Source organism: Lipotes vexillifer, unplaced genomic scaffold (genome assembly GCF_000442215.2).
Source record: "Lipotes vexillifer unplaced genomic scaffold, Lipotes_vexillifer_v1.1 scaffold1679, whole genome shotgun sequence".
NCBI lineage: Eukaryota > Metazoa > Chordata > Mammalia > Artiodactyla > Lipotidae > Lipotes > Lipotes vexillifer.
Window position 1 is genome coordinate 213,883 of NW_006796614.1, and position 23,183 is coordinate 237,065.

The window sequence follows — 23,183 nt, forward strand, 5'->3', positions numbered from 1 at the left end:
CAAGGAAAAAAAAAAAAAAAAAAAAAAAAAAAAAAAAAAAAAACAACACACAAAACTGGAGTATATTTTTCAGACAATATTACCACATGTAACTATTTAGTGAGGCACTTTTTTAATTTCTCCAAAAAGAAAGTTCTTTTCTACCTGGAGACTATTTTAACTTCTTCTGTTAAGTTATAATTTGATAAAAATTAATGTTTTAATATACTTTTATAAGCTCTTTGTAGTACTGGTATTTTTATTATATTTACCCTAATCCAGGGATTATTTTAGAATTTTGTACCTATTAAAAGAAAGCATTCACTTGGACTGGAAGAATTAGTATTGTTAGAATGGCCATACTACCAAAAGCAATCTACAGATTTAATGTAATCCCTATCAAATTACCCATGACCTTTTTCACAGAACCAGAACAAATAATCTTAAAATTTATGTGGAACCACAAAAGACCCTGAATTACCAAAGCAATCCTGAGGAAAAAAACCAAACCCCTCCCAGACTTCAAACAATATTACAAAACTATAGTAATCAAAACGGCACTGTGTTGGTGCAAAAACAGACATATAGATCAAAGGAATAGAATACAGAGCTCAGAAATAAACACACACACCTGTGGTCAATTAATCTTCAAAAAAGGAGACTAGGATATACAATGGAGAAAAGGCAATCTTTTCAGCAAGTGGTGTTGGGAAAGCTGGACAGCCTCATGTAAATCAATGAAGTTAGAACACTCCCTCACACCACATACAAAAATAAACTCAAAATTGTTTAAAGATCTAAATATAAGATGTGACACCATAAAACTCTTAGAAGAGAACATAGGCAAAACATTGTCTGACATAAATCGTAGAAATATTTTCTTTGATCATATTCCCAAGGCAAAAGAAATAAAAGCAAAAATAAACAAATGGGATTCAGTCAAACTTATAAGCTTTTGTACAGCCAAGGAAACCATAAACAAAATGAAAAGACAACCTATGGATAGAATGGGCATCATCAGAAAATCTACAAACAACAAATGCTGGAGAGGGTGTGGAGAAAAGGGAACCCTCTTGCACTGTTGATGGGAATGTAAATTGACACAGCCACTATGAAGAACAGTATGGAGGTTCCTTAAAAAACTAAAAATAGAATTACCATATGATCCAGCAATCCCACTACTGGGCATATACCCAGAGAAAACCATTATTGAAAAAGACACATGCACCCAATGTTCATTGCAGCACTACTTACAATAGCCAGGTCATGGAAGCAACCTAAATGCTCATTGACAGATGAATGGATAAAGAAGATGTGGTACATATATATAATGGAATATTGTTCAGCCATAAAAAGGAAAGAAATTGGGTCATTTGTTGAGACATGGACTGTCATACAGAGCGAAGTAAGTCAGAAAGAGAAAAACAAACATCGTATATTAATGCATATATGTGGAACCTAGAAAAATTGTACAGATGAACCGGTTTGCAAGGCAGAAATTGAGACACAGATGTAGAGAACAAATGTATGGACACCCAGGGGGGAAAATGGCAGGGGGTGGTGGTGGTGGTGTGATGAATTGGGCCATTGGGATTGACATGTATACACTGATGTGGATAAAACTGATGACTAGTAAGAAACTGCTGTATAAAAAAATAAATAAAATAAAATTCAAAAATTCAGAAGAAAACCAAAAAAGAAAGAAAAGAAAAGACAACCTATGGAATGGGAAAAAATATTTGCAAACAATGCTAGTGACAAGGGATTAATTTCCAAAATACACAAATAGTTCATGTAACTCAGTATCAAAAAAAAAAAACCAGAAAACCCAATCAAAAAATTGACTCAAGACCTAAATAGACATTCCAAACAATTCATACAGATGGCCAACAGGCATATGAAAAGATGCTCAACATCACTGATTATTAGAGAAATGAAAATCAAAACTACAACGAAGTATCACCTCACACTGGTCAAAATGGCCATCATCAAAAAGTCTACAAATAATAAATTCTGGAGAGGGTATGAAGAAAAGGGAACCCTCTTACACTGTTGGTGGGTATGTAAATTGGTGCAGCCACTATGGAGAACAGTATGGAAGTTCCTTAAAAAAATAAAAATAGAGCTATCATATGATCCAGCAATCCCACTCCTGGGCATATATCTGGAAAAGACAAAAACTCTAATCCTAAAAGATACATGTACCCCAATGTTCATAGCAGCAGTATTTACAATAGTCAAGAAACTGAAGCAACCAAAATGTCCACTGACAGATGAATGGATAAAAATGTCTTATAGGGCTTCCCAGGTGGTGCAGTGGTTGGGAGTCCGCCTGCCGATGCAGGGGACATGGGTTCTTGCCCCAGTCTGGGAGGATCCCGCGTGCTGCAGAGCAGCTGGGCCCATGAGCCATGGCCGCTGGGGCTGTGCGCCTGGAGCCTGTGCTCCATGACGGGAGACACCACAACAGTGAGAGGCCCACATACCACACACACACACACAAAAAAGTCTTATATACAATGGAATACTACTCAGCCATAAAAAAGAATAAAATATTGCCATTTGCAGCAACATGGATGGACCTAGAGATTATCATACTGAGTGAAGTAAGACAGACAAAGACAATTATCATATGATATCACTTGTATGTGGATTTTAAAAAATAATACAAATGATCTTATTTACAAAACAGAAACAAACTCAGACATAGAAAACAAACTTATGGTTACCAAAGGGGAAATGAGTTGTGGGAGGGATAAATTAGGAGTATGGGATTAACAGATACACACCCCTATACATAAAATATATAAACAACAAGGATTTATTATATAGCACAGGGAACTATATTCAACATCTTGTAACAACCTATAGTGGAAAAGAATCTGAAATGAATATATATATAGGTAAAACTGAATAACTTTGCTGTACATCTGAAACTAACAATATTGCAAATCAACTGTACTTCAGTTTTTTGAAAAGTGAGCATTCAGCAAATGTTTTGATGGCTTAGTTAAGGCCTCTCAACACAATGTTTAAAAAGTGGTGATCATCTTATCATCTTCTAATAGGATTCCACTTTGTGGTTTTTGAAAAATATAGTTAGTACTGCCCTTAGATTGCCTAAATACAGTGTCTAGTATTTTGCTTGGTTTTCTCTTGGGTAGAGAATCCAGATATCTAATAATTCTTAAGAAGTATCCAGGGACCAGCATCATTTTGTGAACATTTACTTTAGATTATGTGAATTCATTCCTAACAAATTAAATGCCAGTCCTCATGAGTAGCCTCTAGATCATTAGGAGAGTTGGTAGTCTTATTATTTAAAGCAACTGCTCGTAAGATACATTGATACACCATTTGTTCTTATGCTCATTCATTACCAATGGTAAGTTCTTTCCCACATTTTTGAGTAGTATTCAGATAACTAATTTAGAAAATATTAGCATTCCCTGATTGCTCATTTTACAGAAATATCTAGTTGTAACATAGTTGGACAATAATCACAAATATAGGGAAAAAACACATTTCATGTAATAAAGTTTACACTTGATTAGGACAGAGATTTATTTCATTCATCTTCCAATCCCTCTACAGTTCTAATCAGACTTTCCTTGACACGGTTAGGTACTCAACTTTACTTTTAAAATTAAATATCATAATTAAATATGCTTAAATTGTATATTTCTAGTATATTTTGCCTACTCTGTCAAAGATGTTAGCTTCTAAGACCTAAAATTGAGAGACTTAAACCCACTAGCCACTGTTTTCCCTTAAGAGTAGCAAATTCTCAATTCTTTGTTCTAGGAGGCAAGCTACTATGTATTATTAACACCTATTATTTGTTAAGATATGGCTTAAGTTCCTTCATTTATTGATATAAATAAGAGGTTCTAACCAAAAGAACATCTTGAAAAATATTATAGATAACTGGATAAATAATTCCATTAAACTGTAATGTCCCTATACTGTTTACTTTATACAAATAAAGGACCTTTTTGGCATTCAACAAAATATTTTATTTTAGAAAATTGAAAGTTGTATAAAATAGACTAAAAAAGTTTCTTCAATTTCTTTGTTATTACGATAATTTAAGAGTTTATATCATGAATAACTATCAAAACATATGCTGCTTTTGAACTGCATCACCTATATGATGTCAAATTTCTGATTATGACATTCCACACCTTTCAGGAGTAGCCCTGCCTGCAATCCTTGCAGGCAGGGCTGCAATCCTTGTAACATGCCATGTATCACAGCTCTGTCTAAACCTGAAGTTTGCATGCTAAAAATATCCACTCTTTCTTGTTTAACTGTAAAACTCCTGGTTATGTTAAGATTCAGCCAAAGTGTTACCTCCTATTTGAAGTATTTCCTGAACTTCTTAAATGGAGCTGATTTCTTATTGCTTTCATGCACTCTACCATAAATACCTTTATTCCTGTATTCATAGCACTGTATTATTGCTTATCTCTGTCTCTTCTACTAGACTGTGATCTCCTCAAAACTGATACTGTGACATATTTATCTTTGCACTTCCCATATTGAGCATTGTGCCTATTATATAGTAGGCATTCAAAAATATTTATTGGTTGAATGAAAAATGAATGAATGAAACTTTTTGTACTTATTTGTCACCTATTTACATCACAATGATACATTTACTATATCTGATGTTAGCAATAGCTGGAAAACGAACCTCAACATAAAACAAAAATAATTGTCAAAAATCAATTAATTACTATTTATTTAGTACATGCCCATCGTTGTCGTAGCCTCTGTTCATTTCCACAGGGCATTTCTTTTCTATCAGATCTTGCTGTGTAAGTAATGATGTTACAATGATGGATTGAGTGGCCTGGACAAAGTGATATTGAGGAGATAATATTCAATGGGATACCTTCAGAAAGCAAAAACCAACAGAATTATAAAATGTGTACAGACCAACGTGCTACATTCCTCTATGAACACTAGCATAGGCGCAGGTATACTGATGTCAATGATATATATCAACATTACATATTTGTTATCTTTTGCTTCTAGGTGTTGTGTCACCTATTCCTTACTCAGCCAACATATGTGTTGTGAATGCATTATAAGATTCAAGGACTGCTCTCAGTGCAAGAGACAAAAGGATATCCTAAGTGGACATGGTCCTGTACTAATGGCCAATCCTGTCTTCCTGGAGCTTACATTCTAGGGAAACAGTAAATAAACCCCAAATTTCCAAAATAATCACCCAGTTACACTTGTGATAATTTTATGTAGCAAAAAATACACTGTCTCATATATGTATTTAATTAGAGTATGTAAGCCTTTTTTGTGTTTGAAAGTTTTCTAGGAAGTTGGGAGACAAATATATATTTTCTATGCCAACAAGAAAAGCCACTTACTCCAACTTCAGTTTTAAAATTTCTTCAGGATCCAGTTCTTTTTTTCACAATTTGAAAATACTTGTAATGAAACAGGAGTCACTACAATTGATACCACAGAAATTCAAATGATCGTAAGAGACTACTATGAACAACTGGACACCAACAAATTGGATAACCTAAAAAAAAATGGGTAAACTTATAAAATCATATAACCTACCACGACTAATTCATGAATAAATAGAAAGTCTGAATAGACCACTAATGAATAAGGATATTGACTCAATAATCAAAAACCTCCCAACAAAGAAAAGCCCAGGACCAGATGATTTCATAGGTGAATTCTACCAAACATTTAAAGAATTAACACTGATTCTACTCAAACTTTTCCAAAACACTGAAGGGGGAACAGTCACAAATTCATTTTATGAGTCTGGCATTACCCTGATACCATAGCCAAAGGCACTACAAGAAAACTGTAGGACAATATGCCTGATGAATATAGATGCAAAGATCCACAGCAAAATACTAGCAAACCAAATTAAACAGCACATCAAAAGGACCATACACCATGACCAAGTGGAATTTATTCCTGGGATACAAAGACGATTCAATCAGTAAACATGATACACCAATTAGCAGAATGAAGGATGAAAACACATGACCATCTCAATAGATGCAGAAAAAAGAATTTGACAAAATACAAAATTCTTTCATAATAAAAACTCTCAACAAATTACATACAGAATGTACCTCAAAATAATACAGGCCATATATGAAAAGCCCACAACTATCATCACATTCAACAGTAAAATACTGAAAGCTTTTCATCTAAGATCAGGAGCAAGGTAAGGATGCCAACTCTTAACACTTCTACTAACATAATACTGGAATCATATACAAAGAAATTAGGTGAGGAAAAGCCATAAAAAGCATCCAAATCAGAAAGTAAAAATTAAAGGTAGCTGTTTGAAGATGACATGATCTTAAGTGTAGAAAATCCTAACTTCAAAGGAATACTGTTAGTACTAATAAATGAATTATATTGTTTCTGGATACAAAATCAACACACAGAAATCAGTCATAATTGATACACTGACACTAACATCAAACTCCTCTAAAAGGAAAATTTTAAAATGTTCCCTGGGACTTACCTGGTGGGGCAATCGTTAAGAATCCACCTGCCAATGCAGGGTCAATTGGTTTGATCCCTGGTCCGGGAATATCCTACATGCCGCACAGCAACTAAGCCCGTGCACCACAACTACTGAGCCTGCACTCTAGAGCCCGCGAGCCACAACTACTGAGCCTGCATGCCACAACTACTGAAGCCCGTGCACCTAGAGCCTGTGCTCCACAACAAGAGAAGCCACTGCAATGAGAAGCCCATGCACTGCAATGAACAGTAGCCCCCGGTTGCCACAACTAGAGAAAACCCCCGTGCAGCAATGAAGATCCAACCCAGCCAAAAATAAATAAGTAAACACATAAATTTATAATAAATAAATAAATAAATAAATAAATAAATAAATAAAATGTTCCTGTTTACAGTAGCACCAGAAAGAATAAAATACTTACGAAAACACTTAGCCAAGGAGGTGAAAGGCTTTTACTCTGAAAACTACAGACTATTCATGAAAGAAATTTTAAAAGATACAAATAAGTGGAAAGATAGTCTGTGTTCATGAACTAGAAGGCTTAATATTGTTTAAATATGAGTTACAGATAAAATGCAATTTCTATCAAAATCTCAATGGAGTTTTTTACTGAATTAGATAAACCTAAAATTCATAAGGAAACTCAAAAGATCCAAAATAGCCAAATCAAAGTTGAAAAAGATGAACAAAGTGATATCACACTTCATGATATCAAAATATAGCTACAAAAGCTACAATAATTAAAACAGTATGGTGCTGGCATAAAAATAGACATATAGATGAATGGAACAGAGGAATGAGTCCAAAAATAAACCCCCACACAGTTAACTTATCCTTGACAAGGGTGTCAAAATATACAATGGGGAAAGGATAATCTCTTCACCAAATGATGCTGGGAAAACTAGATATCCATAAGCAAAATAATGAAATTAGAAACATCTTATATCATATATAAAATTAATTCAAAATAAATTAAAGACTTAAAAATAAGAACTGAAAATGTAAAATTTCTAGAAGAAAACAGGAAAAGGCATCATGATATTGGTCCTGGCAATGATTTCTTGGATATGACATTAAAGCACAGGGAAACAAAAGCAAAAATTAAAAAGTGGACTACATCAAACTAAAATGTTGCTGCATAGCAAACAATCAGCAGAGTTAAAAAGTCACCTAAAGAATGAGAGAAAATATTTTCAAACTGCATATATAATACAGTGCTAACATCCAAAATACATAATGAACTCCTACAACTTGATAAAAAAAATAATCCAATCAAAAATGGTATGAAATGGGCAAAGGACTTAAATAGACATTTCTCCAAAGATGACATACAAATGTCCAACAGGGATAGGAAAATATTCTCAACATCTCTAATCTTTAGGGAAATGCAACTCAAAACCACAACGAGATATCACCTCACACCTAATTAGGATAGCTGTTGTGAAAAAAAAAAAAAGAGGAGTGATGTCAGCAAGATGGCCTAATATGTTTCTCATTATCATTCATGTTCTTCCCTCAGCAACAACAATATGGCAATCATCCATGGACAAGAGTGCCTGTGGGACATGTGGGAATACAGGTAGGAGATTAGGAAACCCCAGTGCAGTGCAAGAACAAGGAGAGCCATTTTGAAAAGAGTCATTTGAGTCAGACCCAGGTAGCTAACTCAGAAATAATTCCAAAGCCCTGATAATTTAGCAACACCCCATTTGCTTTAGGTTCTCTCACCAGTACCATATGCCAAGAGACCCAGGAGGAGTCTCACCTACCCATTTGTCAGGCAATAGGCTTACAGACCTTGGTCCTGGCTGGACCCTAAAGTTCTCCTTGAGCTAGCTCCATCCCCTCTCAAGCCATGGTCTGAGAGCCTCTGAAGAACACTGAATTGCACAATCACCCATGAAGGAGAGACTCTTGTGGAAGTAAAGGAGTCCAGCAGAGAAGTTCCAGCACATCATTAGAGCAAAAATTCAAGGTTGGACACATTGCACAGAGTAGGAGGAACAGCTTGACTTTATCTGTTCCACCCTTCCCCCAAGGGAACAAGGTTTGGTGCCAAGAGATCCCTTTTTGACCCATGACTTCTCCTGTGGGGGAAGTAAGAGTCTGTGAGTGCGTGCCTGACTTCCCCAGCTGTGCGGGATGCTACCAAATAGGAAAGAGGCTCATTTTTCTCTCACCTCAGCCTGAGTGCTGAGTTATGACATGCACTGTGAATAACTGGAAAACAGAAGCCAGGGCTCAGAAAGGGACATATCAAGGGGATATGGATCTTATTAAACAATTCAGGGACTCCATCAGGAGGCACACACCCATGAGCCAGTGGGGACACCTTGCCTATGGATCCCTCTAGCTGGACCATGGGCAAGATTTTGCAGATGGCTAGTGAGCATTCACAGAAATCTGTCCTGATTCTGTGGATCTGGAAAAGACTACAAACTTGAGCATTTATCACTACCCTTGGGAAAGCAAAAGGGAGGTTGTAAGCACATGTCTTGGTTCTACAGGATTCAGAGAAGTCATACAAGCTTAAGAATTCTGCCACAAGAGGGAGCAAGAAGTGTGGAGCATGCATAGCCATAGGAAGTATAAAAAACCTTCAGAATCCCTAGCAGGTCTGAGGAAGGGTACTTCTCTCCTGAAGTCAGTCATGAGAGTAACCAACCCCAAAGACATGGAGATCTGTAATTTACCCAGAAAGGAATTCAAAATTTTCAGGAAGCTGAAGGAGATACAGGAAAACACAAAAATTAATTGAACAAAACCAGGAAAACAATACATGGTCAAAATGAGAAGTTTAACAGAGATAGAAATTATAAAAAAGGATCAAACAGAAATTCTTGAGCTGAAAAATGTACCTAATGAATAAAAAATGCAAAAGAGAGTTCAAGTAGAAGAATCTGTGTATTAGAAGAGAGGATGCTTGAAATTTATGTAATCAGAGGAGAAAATAAGAAGAAAAATTGAAAGAGTGAAGAAAGCCTAAATGATCTATGAAATATTATCAAAAGAAAAAAATCTCTAAATTACTGGACTACCAGAGGAGAAAAGAGAAAGGTGGGAATAGAAAGCTTATTAAAGAAATAGTGGCTGAGAACTTCCCAAATCTGGGGAGAGATCTCAACAGTCATGTTCATGAAAGTCATGGGTCCCCGAACAAACTCAACTTAGAGAGATCTTCTACAATATGAATTACAATAAAACTGTAGAAAATCAGTGACAAATAGAGAATCTTAAAAGTAGTAAGAGAAAAACAACTTGTAACTTACAAGGGAACTTGCATAAGGTTTTCAGCAACTCTCTCTGGAGAAACCTTACATGCATGGACAGAGGGATGTTATATTCAAAGTGCTGAAAGAATAACACTGCCAAGCAAAAGCATTCTATACAGCAAAGCAGTTCACCAGAGGACTTCAGAGGAAGGCAAGATAAAGATGTTCCCAGACAAACAAAAGCTGGGGGAGTTCATCACTACTAGACACGCCTTACAAAAAATACTGAAAGGAGTTCTTCAAGCTGAAATGAAAGGACACTAATTAGTAACATGAAAACATGAAAATGTACAACACACTGGTAAAGGTAAGTATATATTCAAATTCAGAATACTCTAATACTATGGGGGTGGATTAACCATTTAACACTAGTATAAGAGTTAAAGGACAAATGTTTTAAAAATAACTATAGCTACAATAATTTGCTAATAAATACAAAATATTGAAGAGGTAAACTGTGACATCAAAAACATAAAAGGGGGGCTTCCCTGGTGGCGCAGTGGTTCAGAATCTGCCTGCCAATGCAGGGGACACGGGTTCAAGCCCTGGTCTGGGAAGATCCCACATGCCGCAGATCAATTAGGCCCGTGAGCCACAATTACTGAGCCTGTGCATGTGAAGTCTGTGCTCTGCAACAACAGAGGCTGCGATAGTGAGAGGCCTGTGCACCGCGATGAAGAGTGACCCCCGCTTGCCACAACTAGAGAAAGCCCATGCACAGAAACGAAGACCCAACACAGCCATAAATAAATAAATAAATAAATAAATATTTTTTAAAAAGCATAAAAGGGAAGTGAAAGGGAATATAACAATCATAAATATATATGAACCGAACATCAGAGCAACCAAATATATTAAGCAAATGTTAACAGTTCTGGAGACATAGACAATACAATAATAATAGGGGACTTCAATACCCCACTTTCAACAACAGATAGATCATCCAGACATCAAATCATTAAGAAAACACTGAATTTGAACTATACTTTAGACCACATAGACCAAAGAGACACATACAAAGCATTCCTTCCAAAGTAGCAGATTGCAAGTTCTTCTCAAGTTCAAACAGAATATTCTACATGACAGATCATACATTATGTCACAAAAGAAGTCTTACCAAATTTAAGATTGAAATCATATCAAACATCTCTTTTGACTACAATGATATGAAAATAGAAATCAGTAACAGGAGGAAAACTGGAAAATCCATAACTATTTGAAATTAAACAATACACTCCTGAACAATCAATGAGTCAAAGAAGAAATCAAAATATATCTTGAAAGAAACAAAATCAGAAATGCAATATACCCAAACTTATGGGATTTAGCAAAAGCCATTCTGAGAGGGAATTTTATAGCAATAAATGCCTGCATTAAGAAAAAAGAAAGATCTCAAAAAAAAAAAAAAGCTAAATTTACAACTCAATGAACTAGAAAAAGAATACACTAAGCCCAAAGTTAGCAAAACGAAGAAAATAACAATTATGAAAGCAGAAATAAAATAGAAGAATATAAAAACAATAGAAAAGACCAAAGAAACAAGGAGCTGGTTTTTAAAACATAAACAAAATTTAGAAAACTTTAAATAGATTTTAAAAAAGAGAGAAAGAGAACTCAAATAAAATCAGAAATGAAAGAGAGGGCATTACACTGATACCACAGAAATACAATGGATCATAAGACACTGCTATGAACAATTACACACCAACAAATTAGATAACCTAGAAGAAATGGATAAATTCCAAGAAACATACAGCCTACCAAGACATAATAAAGGCCACATATGAAAAACCCACAGATAACATCACACTCAATGGTGAAAGGTTAAATGCTTTTCTTCTATGATTAAGAACAAGATTAAGGGTGACCACTCTCATGACTCCTATTCAACATAGTACTGGAAGTCCTAGTCAGAGCAATTAGGCAAGAAAAAGAAATGAAAGGCTTCTAAATAGAAAAGTAAAAGTAAAATTGTCTATTTTGGAAGATGATATGATCTTATATAGAGAAAAACACTAAACATGCCACCAAAAAATATTAGAATAAATCAATTTAATAAAAATGCAGCATATGAAATCAACATAAAGAAATCAGTTGTGATACTATGCAATAACCATAAAATACCTAAAAAAGAAAGAAAGAAAAAAATCCCATTTATAATAGCATTGGAAAAAAATAGTAAAATAGGAACAAATTCCACCAAGGTGGTAAAACATTTGTACAATGAAACTCATAAGACATTGATGAAAAAAATCTGTAGAATAACAAATAACTAGGAAAATATTCCATATTCATTAATAAGAAGAACTAATATTGTCAAACTGTCCATACTACCCAAAGCCACTGATAGATGTGGAAATGAATATCGGTACAGCCACTAGGGACAACAGTATGGAGGTTCTTCAAAAAATTAAAAATAGAACTATCATATATCCAGCAATCCCACTTCTTAGTATATATTCAAAGGAAATGAAATCAGGATCTCAAAGAGATACCTACACTACATGTTCATTGTAGCATTGTTTGTAATAGCCAAGATATGAAAACAACCTAAGTGTCTTCCTACAGATGAGTAAAAAAAAGATGTGGTACATGTATACAATGAAATATTATCCAGCCATGTAAAAGAAGGAAATCCTGCCATTTGCAATAACAAAAAATGACCTCCAGATTATTATGCTAAGTGAAATAACTCAGAGAACACAAATATCATATGATCTCAGTTACATGTAGAATCTAAAAAAGACAAACACTTAGAAACTATGAGTAGAATGGTGGTTGCCAGTGGCTGGGATTGGGAGAAATGGGGAGATGTGAATCAAAGGGTACAAACTTCCAGTTATAAGATGAATAGTTCTGAGGATCCAATATACAACATGGTGACTATAGTTAATGATATTGAATCATTCAAAGTTACTAGGAGACTAGATCTTAAATGTTCTCACCACAGAAAACAAAAGGTGATTATGTGAAGTAACGGAAGTATTAAGTATCCCTATTGTAGTAATCATTTTGCAATAGATACATGTATCAAATCAACACATCATATATTTTATTTATTTATTTATTTAATTAAAGTATAGTTGATTTACAGTGTTGTATAACATTGGTGTGCATGCATCTTTTTGAATTTTAGTTTTCTTTGGATAGATGAGGAGTGGGACTGCTAGATCATATGGCAACTCTATTTTTAGTTTTTAGAGAAGCCTCCATACTGTTTTCCATAGTGGCTGCACCAATTTACATTCTGAACAATTCACATTGTATATTTTAAACTTACACAATGTTATATGTTAGTTAAATCTCAGCAAACTGGAAAACTAAAACATTTGCATCATGTTCATAAAAGAGGCTGGTTTATAGTTTTATGCTGAGACAAGTATTGGAACCTATGGTATACGCCACAAAACGTAGATGGAATAATTTAAATGGCACTGTGATTACCTGGTTTTTAAAGATTTGGTAATATTTCTGGGTGAAGCCTTTTGGACCAGGTATTTTTTTTTTGTATTTTAATAACTATTGTCTATATTGGTCCTATGATAATTGGTCTATTTAGAATATCCGTCTTTACTAGTGTCAATTTTGGTAAATTTCATAATGCATTTTTGTTTATTTCTTCTTATAGTTCATGCTGATTTACTTTAAGAAATGTTGTTGTTATGTCATTTGGTGCAAAATACTCAAAACTGGAGTTTTTGTTATGATTTGTACTCTCCATGATAACTATAAAATGCTCTTATTTATCTTAAAAAAAAAAGGTAAGTGTTGGTGAGAATACAAACAAATTGGAACCTTTATACAATGTCTGTTGGAAGGTAAAATGGTATAGACACTGTGGAAAACACTACAGAGGTTCCTCAAAAAAATTAAAAGTAGATCTACCTTATGATCTATCAATCCCATTTCTGGGTATATTTCCAAAAGAAATCAGAATCTCAAAGAGATATCTGCACTCCCATTTTCACTGCAGCATTATTCACAATAGCTAAGATATGGAAACAACGTAAATGTCCATCGAGGGAGGAATGGATAAAGAAAATACATTATATACATACAATGGAATATTATTCAGTCTTAAAAAGGAGAAAAAAATTCTGTTGTATATGACAACATTGGTGCACTTGGTGGACATTATGCTCAGTGAAATAAGCCAGACACAGAAGGACAAATACTACATGATATTACTTATATGAAGTATAGAATAGTCAAACTCATAGAAATATAAAGTAGAATGTTGGTTTCCAGAGGCTGAGAGGAGGGAGAAATGCGGAGTTGCTGTTCAATGGGTATAAAGTTTCAGTTATGCAAGATGGATAAACTCTAGAGATCTGCTGTACAACACTGCGCCTATAGTTAACATTACTGTATTGTGCACTTAAAACTTTTGTTAAGAGGGTAAATCTTATCTTAAGTGTACTGACACTTAAAAAAAAAAAGAAAATGCAAATTCTGATGAAAATAATCAGAACTTTATACATATAATTTTGTAGTTGAAGAAACACTTCAAAATCTTAAGAAAGTAAGCCCAAATGTTCTCTTTTGACAAAGTCCATTAACTTTCTATATTCAGAAAAGTAATATTTAAAATTAATATAAATTTGTTCTTAATTTTCCTGAATAGCACATGATATATTTACCTGTGTATTCAAGGTGAAATCCAGCAGCAGAAACACTGATGTCTGATTGAAAATTTAGATATAGATTATTAGATGTACTATTCAAAAGAGGGGGAATTGTTGTTCCTGAAACGATAATTGAAAAAGTAGTTCAGTGATCACATAATAAGTATTATTAATAAAGTTAAGTTAACTATTAATTAGCTAATAAGTTATCACTGAAATTACATATTAGTAAAGTGTTTTACAAAATTTTTAAGTAAAAATATTTCTCACATATTTGTCTTTCATATTACTGTTCTTGACTATCTCCAAGGAGACAGACCTTTGAGAGTACATTAGACTGCTCCCTAAAAATAGGTAGGAGCAAAAAAAGAAAGCTGGTGAAAATCAAAGCAGTAAATTTTACTAGTCACCTAAAATAAATATTTTGAATTTCATGTGGATTTCAATAGTTAATGTACAAGCTAATAATAAACTTAGTTTTAAAGTCTGCATGCGATTTTTATGGTATAATAACAAAATTTTATATGGGCTTAAAGATATATTCATTTATTGGCCTTTATTATGATATTTAAATATATACATTTATGTTCTATACCAGGTCAAGTACCTTGATGTTTCTTACACCCTGACAGCAAAGCTGGTAGTTAGCATTCAAAAAGATGCCAATTATGAACTAGTGTCAGCCTTGTCTCTTAGCAAATGCTTTATAATCGTGTTCTTCTGAACTTCGACAGGAAATCAACTTTAATTATTCAATTACTGAGTTGAAAATATAACATATCTGCTTGAACCAATTACTTCTTGACTATTTGACATTGAGTAATAGTTCAAGATCCTTAATTTTACAATTCAAGCAGTTTCAAAAGACAACAATAAAAATAACTGTCAACAGTCTCAAGATAAAGTTCAACAAACATCTGAGTTGATAGTGTTGCAAACATTTTTTTTTTAAATTTTCTAGTTACTTCACACTTTACACAACTCTATGAACCTTAACCACTGAGCCTTCTATAAGAGAAACCAGGACAAACTCATTAAAGAACACACAATTGCTTCTTTTTTTCCCCCCTGAACTTGCTCTGTCTATAGTGTCCTAACTGAATCACTGAAGACAGAGGTAAACAGAAACTCAAAGGTCACTCAGACTGCCTTTGGTCTCTGAGGATCTTAGTGATTAAGAGCTCTGACTCTGGAGTCACACCAGCTGGGTCCCAGTCTCATTCTAACATTAGCTGTATGACCTCGGGCAACTTACTTTCTCTTAGTGTCAATCACCTACCAGGACTGCTAAAAAGATCAAATGAGGAAATGTATGACAAGCTTCACGCAGAGCTAGCACTTGGTAATCAACAGCTGTTATTATCTATCACTTTCATCATCTTCATTATTGTATTTATTATTCAGAAAGTATTATACCTAGTCTATTATAAACAAATGCATACTCAAAAATTTATACAATTTTTCCAAGAAAAATTTGTCTCTCAATCTATATCTAAAATATTTTTAATCTATTAAAAACAATACCATTCAAAATTCTTTCAGTATATCTGAAATATGTAAGTTTATAGTTTAGCTATGTTTATATTTCTAGAGTTAAACACTATAATCAAAATTAAAGTAAAAGGTACAGTTAAAATTAAAATTTCATTTCATTTCATTATCCTAAATAGGCTATAAGAAGCTGTTAGATAAATGCATAAACTACCTTTAAAAACCGTAACAAATTTTAAAACCTTCTGGTCTTGGAACATATGTATATAGTATGAATTTTATATAATTTAATTCATTTCATAGAATTAATTTTGTATTTTCTTTATTCTCACTCAACAGTACCTGGTAGCATTTACCATGTTGTTACACAGTCTATAATTGTTCTAATGGCTGCATAACGTTCTATTAAGTGAATATACCATAATTACCAAGCACTGTGTAATTTTTAACTATTACTACTCATCCATTTTTTTTTTAAGGGAGAGGGGCATACATACTATTCCTGAACCATAGCTCAGCTAAAAATAATACTAGTAACACAAAAACATCAATAAATAATTATACAAATATAGTAACACTACAGTAAGGTCTTAAACATCAATTTCATTACCTTTAAAGCCTTTCAAACTTCTAACCTTGTCATTTAGTTCATTGCATATAGTTTGTAAAAAGCAAAATTAAAACCACCAAGTCAGAGTTCTAGGGAGCTCTTCAAAGAGAGAGAGAGATCTTACATTCCTAATTATAATGTATTTTAATTAAGCCCAGCTCTCTCATTTACCTGAATAACTTCCAAGTCTTGGAGCATTGTTGTCTCCCCCATCATAAAAGTCCAGAGAATCCCAATTATGTTCTGTAGCAAAGCTGACAACTTGCACCTATGAAATAATAATTACTGGTAAGAACACATACTTCTAATGAGATACATATACAATAGTCTACTTATCTCCTCTGCAAGAGATAGCTTAAAGCCTGGACCATATCATTGTGGGCCTTCATGGGAAGGACTTTAACAGAACTGATCTTTGCCTTTATGGCGCTGGCCTACATGCACTAACTTTTATAATAAAAGCCTCTGAGGCATCTAGGAGTGTTCACTATGGGTATAACATTGAAAATGTCTGTCACTATCTCAGCTTTGGATTAATCTAATGTCTTAGTGTCTGGAATCTGAATCAAGGCATGTTCCAAAACAGTTGTTTAACTTTTTTGTTTTGGAATGTTTGATTCTTGTCAGTGACTGAGTTTTCTCATTTGCTTTACCTATTAGGAAATAACCAGATTTGTGGTCCACACTGAGGACCACATAAGCATATAAGACCCTATAATATATACATTTTTTTGAACTAGGTTTATCCCGGATGCATTTTATTATGCTTTACTTTGCATAACCTTTGCTAAATTTCCTGTCTTTATTTTATTTTTAAAAATTAACATAATAATCCACTATGCACATATTTAATAAATTTCAATGTGGATAACCAAAAATAATACTTTATAACTGATTTGGGTACGTCTTTTAAAGATTATTTTTATAAATAGCTATATTTTTATAAATGGCATCGTAATAACTAAATCACTGTGAAGGTCCATTAAGTTGATAAGGAAAATGCTGGAGTATAATCCTCTCATGTCTATTAAATTTTACTTAAAGAAAGAGGCATGTGTTCCTTTGTTGCACTTCACTTGGCACAGCTTGAGCTTTTGCAAGAACCCGGAAAACCCTCACAACTGTGGATGTTATCTATTTTTCTTTATTACATATTTTATAGCTTAGGAGGAGGTAAAGGAATAGCCTTACTAAATTTATTTTTATTTAGCTAAAGTCTGTTATAGATATAAGCATCACACTCATTCACTAAGTACTTCTAACAATTGCATTCATTACAAATTTCTTATCCACAAAATAGGGCTTCATCATTCTTCCATTCAAATGAATGCTGGAGCCTCTTTTCCAGGGATAAGTGCCACATGGCAACAGATACCCTGCCTGTGTGACAGGCATTAGGCCCAATGGCAATGTTCCAGGACAGAAAGAAGACTGGAATTAAAGCTGTATGATTGTAATATAACCCCCGACTCCTTAAACAATGGTCAATTCTCTCTTCATATCTGAATTTTCCTTTCCTTCAATTCAGGAAAAGAAAAAGTCACATTTGGCTTTAAAAAAAAAAGAAAGAAAGAAAAAAGAAAGAGAAAATAAAAGTATGGATTCTTGCAAGAGTTGACAATTGAGATAAGCAAAATGTATTGAGCGGTTTTCCACTGAAAGAGACTGAGTTAGTAATAACGTAGAGGAGACAAGCCATGAGGGAGATTTAGTGACCCACCAGTAATCCAATTTAGCTGCAGTGGAGGGTAATCACACAAGAGAAAATAGGCATGCAAAGTTAGAAAAAGTAGAGAAAAGTTAGAAAGAGTAAAGGTTCTGGATAAATACAAGAAATATTAGTGTTAGAATATTAGCTGGGGTATACAACTTCCTGGCTCCGTCTACTCACTGGCATGTAACCTGAAAAGAATTGTTAATCTCTCTGTGCCATAGATTTCTTACATAAATCACTGTAATAAAGGCATATAATTCATAGGTTTGCTGTAAAACTTAAAGATTTTACCTTAGAATAGTACCTAGTGTGTACTGAGGATTTAATGTGCCTTAGCTAAGGAAGAGAATGAGAGATAAGGGCTATAAAGACTGAATACCAGCATAATAATTGTGCAATTGAGTATTTCATTGAAGGTTTTAGGAGGTGGATTGAAGGTGCATAATCAGGACTGTGCTTTAAGTAGGTACTACTGAATTGAGTGAAGAAAATAAAAGTGAAAAGACAACTTTAATGTTTATTGCAGTAGTCCAAATGAGAAACAATGAAAGACTAAATAAAGTAGGTTAGTAGGCAGGAATGGTAGAAAGGGGGACTCGGAAGTCACATCACATGTGTTGCTATAGGGAATTACTGGATTTTGTGTGATATGAATAGGAGATGGAAGTGACAGCAAAGATTTTTAAATAATTTTTTTCCCTGAGTTATTGAGATCAGAGGGATGGCACAAACAAAAATGAAGATGTCCTCAGGAAAACCTATTACCTTGGAGAAAGGAAGAAAATCTGTTTAATTCTGGACATATATATATATGAATACGGCTCCCAAAGATATCAGATCCTGACCTCTTGAGCCTGTAAATATTGCCTTGTATGGAAAAGGGTCTTTCAGATATGAATAAACTAAATATCTTGAGATAGGGAGACTATCCTAGATGATTTAAATGAGCTTTACATGCAATCACACGTGTTCTTATCAGATGTCAAAAAAGATTTGACACAGACAGAAGAGAATGCAGTGTGATCACAGAAGCAGAAATTGGAGTGATGTGGTCAGAAGCCAAGGAATGCTGGCAGCTACCAGAAGCTGGAAGAGGCCAGGAGAGGAACCTTCCCTAGAGCCTGAGCAGAGGAGAGAGTGAACTGTCGTGGGAGAGCAGCCCTGTCAGCACCTCAGTCTCAGGGCAGTAAAACTGACTTGGGACTTTCGGCCTCCAGTACCATGAGAGAATAAATTTCTGTTACTTTAAGCTGTTGAGTTTAGGATTTGTTACAGAAGTCATAGAAAACTAATGCAATTTGCCACTAGGATTCTGGGCAAATTGTGAATGTAGTTTGGCATATTAAACACACAGAGGGTACAGGAGACTCAAGTAAATGGCTGAGGACACACAATGACAGCAAGTCAAATGAGAGTCAAGTAAAAGACTTTAAGTCTTTTACTTAAAGGAGCAGCTACAGATTCAGTGTTTAGAAGAACTTTAAATCAGATGGAGCTGTCCATTATGGCAACAGGATAGCTTTATGAGGTAATGAATTTCCAATAACTAAAACCTGGTATCCCTCATAGAAACATGCAAATCGCATTTTACTTTGTTTGATTATATTGACTCATTATCATCTCATTCTACAAATTGACACAATTAAGTAAACAACAGTTTTTTAAACTGATTCATCACGTAAAAATTGCTCTTTGCTTGATAACGCTGCACTGTTAAATGTAGCTCCTTTGGAATTCTCCGTCCAATGTACCTTGCTAAAATAAACAGGCAAACAAATGAATACACTCCTCTCCACACACTTTTCATGTAACAGTAATACAACAAGTTAGTTTATTTGTTGAGGTTATTTCCTCAAAATGCTCAATCACCTATCTTATTTGTAACTTTTTCAGCATTCCAAATGTTTTTTCTGTTCTTTCCACCAGTGGTTATCCCATTTCATTTCATATATGATTTATTGAATATTCATATAATTCTTTATTCACACACATGCTTAGCCCAACAGAATAAAATAAACACTGCTTTAAATCTGGTGTACTAGCCAGGTCATTTTTAGGCTAAGTTAGTGAAATTTTAAATATGTCATATACTGTGTGTGTGTGTTTGTGTGTGTGTGTGTGTGTGTGTGTGTGTGTGTGTGTGTTATAATTTTCTATGATTTAGTGACATGTCTAAAATTAGCAAACATGTAAGAGGTTAATTAGAAAAAAGTTATTGGTAGTTATATAGAGTATTTAAATTAAAAGTCCAATATGCTTCACATTCTGTAAGTTTGATAAATGCTCTGCTAAACTCAAATTTTGTTTTCTAAAGAACAATCATCAAACACAATGCTTCCTCAGTGAAAGATTTTTTTTAACATCTTTATTGGAGTATAATTGAGTTACAATGGTGTGATAGTTTCTGCTTTATAACAAAGTGAATCAGCTATATATATATATATATACATATAGCCCCATATTTACTCCCTCTTCCATCTCCCTCCCACCCTCCCTATCCCACCCCTCTAGGTGGTCACAAAGCACCGAGCTGATCTCCCTGTGCTGGGTGGCTGCTTCCCACTAGCTATCTATTTTACATTTGATAGTATATGTAAGTCCATGCCACTCTCTCTCAGTGAAAGATTTTATAGTGTCATTGATACAAGTGTCCAGTTTTGAACAGTGTTTGGCTAGGGCAGTGATATATCACATAACATTATCTGCAGATGTCGTATTAGTCCATCATGCTATGTTAACTCCTTAAAGTGGCTTAAAACTCCACTCCTTTTGCAGATATTCATTGGTTCATTCTAAAATATTTACTGAGCACAGACTACAAGGCACTGTGTTAGCTGCCAGAACAGACTTGGTTACTACCCTCATGAGCTTATAGGTAATTAAGTAAAAGCAGTAACATGTGACGGGTGTTACAATAAGGAAATTATAGGGATCTGTGAGAACATATAGCAAGAGGACTTAATGTGGTTTCAAGTTCATGGAAGTTCTTCCACAGGAACTGTTTTAACCTTGAGACAGAAATAATGAGTAAGAATAAGCTAAATAAAGAGAGATGATGGAGAGTGTTGCCAGCAGAGGGAAGAACATTCACAAAGGCCCAGAGGCAAGAGAGAGAGAGCCAGTTTTCTATAAAGAACTAAATCAGAGGCAAGAAATGAGGATAAAGCACAAAGGTGTAATCAGCTGTGTCGAGGAGTTAAGGATAGCGAGGACAACTGAGGTACTGTAAAGCAGGAAAGTTATAGCATTAGATTTTTATCTTTAGAAAATTACTCTCTTTGCCCTGTGAGGAATAGATTGGAGGAGAATACGAATCCAGGACAGGGATGATGGCCACCTAACCTTGAGTGGTAAAAGTGTGGATAGAGAAAATAGACTTACTTGAGAGGTTTCTGAAAGACAGACCTGACATAGTTCTTTGTGCAGCTGGAGACAGAAAAAAAACAACAAGGTTGTTGGCTTGTGCAACTGAATGGTTAAGGGGTTCATTCTGAGACAGACCACAATGTGGAAGATCCACAACTTTGAGAAAAAAGTCACGAAGACAGTTTTGAACAGTTTGAATTAGAGATGTTAGAAGTTTAGCTCAAAATGTTCAGTGTGCAGTTGGATTAATGGCATGCAGCTTAGGTGAAAGGTGTAGGTTAGATATTTAGGTTTAGAAATCATCATTTATTCAAACTACTAGAGCTGATCAATGAATTTGGTAAAGTTGCAGGATACAAAATTAATGCACAGAAATCTCTTGCATTCCCATATACTAATGATGAAAAATCTGAAAGAGAAATTAAGAAAACACTCCCATTTACCACTCAAACAAAAAGAATAAAATACCTAGGAATAAACCTACCAAGGGAGACAAAAGACCTGTATGCAGAAAACTATAAGACACTGATGAAAAAAATTAAACATTGATACAAACAGCTGGAGAGATATACCATGTTCTTGGATTGGAAGAATCAATATTGTGAAAATGACTATACTACCCAAAGCAATCTACAGATTCAATGCAATCCTTATCAGACTACTAATGGCATTTTTTACAGAACTAGAACCAAAAATCTTAAAATTTGTATGGAGACACAAAAGACCCCCAATAGCTAAAGCAGTCTTGAGGGATAAAAACGGAGCTGGAGGAATCAGACTCCCTGACTTCAGACTATACTACAAAGCTACAGTAATCAAGACAGTATGGTACTGGCACAAAAACAGAAATATAGATCAATGGAACAGGATAGAAAGCCCAGAGATAAACCCACACACCTATGGTCAATTAATCTATGACAAAGGAGGCAAGGTTACACAATGGAGAAAAGACAGTCTCTTCAATAAGTGGTGCTGGGAAAACTGGACAGCTACATGTAAAAGAATGAAATTAGAACACTCCCTAACACCATACACAAAGATAAACTCAAAATGGATTAGAGACCTAAATGTAAGACTGGACAGTATAAAACTCTTAGAAGAATACATAGGAAGAACACTCTTCGATATAAATCACAGCAAGATCTTTTCTGATCCACCTCCTAGAGTAATGGAAATAAAAACAAAAAGAAACAAATGGGACCTAAGGAAACTTAAAAGCTTTTGCAAAGCAAAGTAAACTACAAACAAGATGAAAAGACAACCCTCAGAATGGGAGAAAATATTTTCAAGTGAATCAACAGACAAAGGATTGCTCTCCAAAATATATAAACAGCTCATGCAGCTCAATATTAAAAAAACAAACAACCCAATAAAAAAATGGGCAGAAGGGCTTCCCTGGTGGCGCAGTGGTTGAGAGTCCACCTGCTGATGCAAGGGACACGGGTTTGTGCCCCGGTCCAGGACGATCCCACGTGCCGCGGAGCGGCTGGGCCTGTGAGCCATGGCCGCTGAGCCGGTGCGTCCAGAGCCTGTGCTCCACAATGGGAGAGGCCACAACAGTGAGAGGTCTGCGTACCACAAAAAAAAAAAAAAAAAAAAA

The 23,183-nt window shown here is 34.6% G+C and overlaps 1 protein-coding gene across 2 annotated transcripts in view; it reads right to left on the reverse strand.

The window, feature by feature from the left end:
• CSMD3 (CUB and Sushi multiple domains 3) overlaps positions 1-23,183 on the reverse strand; it is a 1,097,972-nt gene that overhangs the window by 139,442 nt on the left and 935,347 nt on the right. For both annotated transcript variants that reach the window (XM_007468748.1, XM_007468747.1), the window contains 2 exons: positions 16,675-16,771; positions 14,418-14,522 (listed from right to left, as the gene is read on the reverse strand). In XM_007468748.1, coding sequence (XP_007468810.1) covers positions 14,418-14,522; positions 16,675-16,771 — 202 coding nt within the window. The remainder of the gene's footprint in view (positions 1-14,417; positions 14,523-16,674; positions 16,772-23,183) is intronic.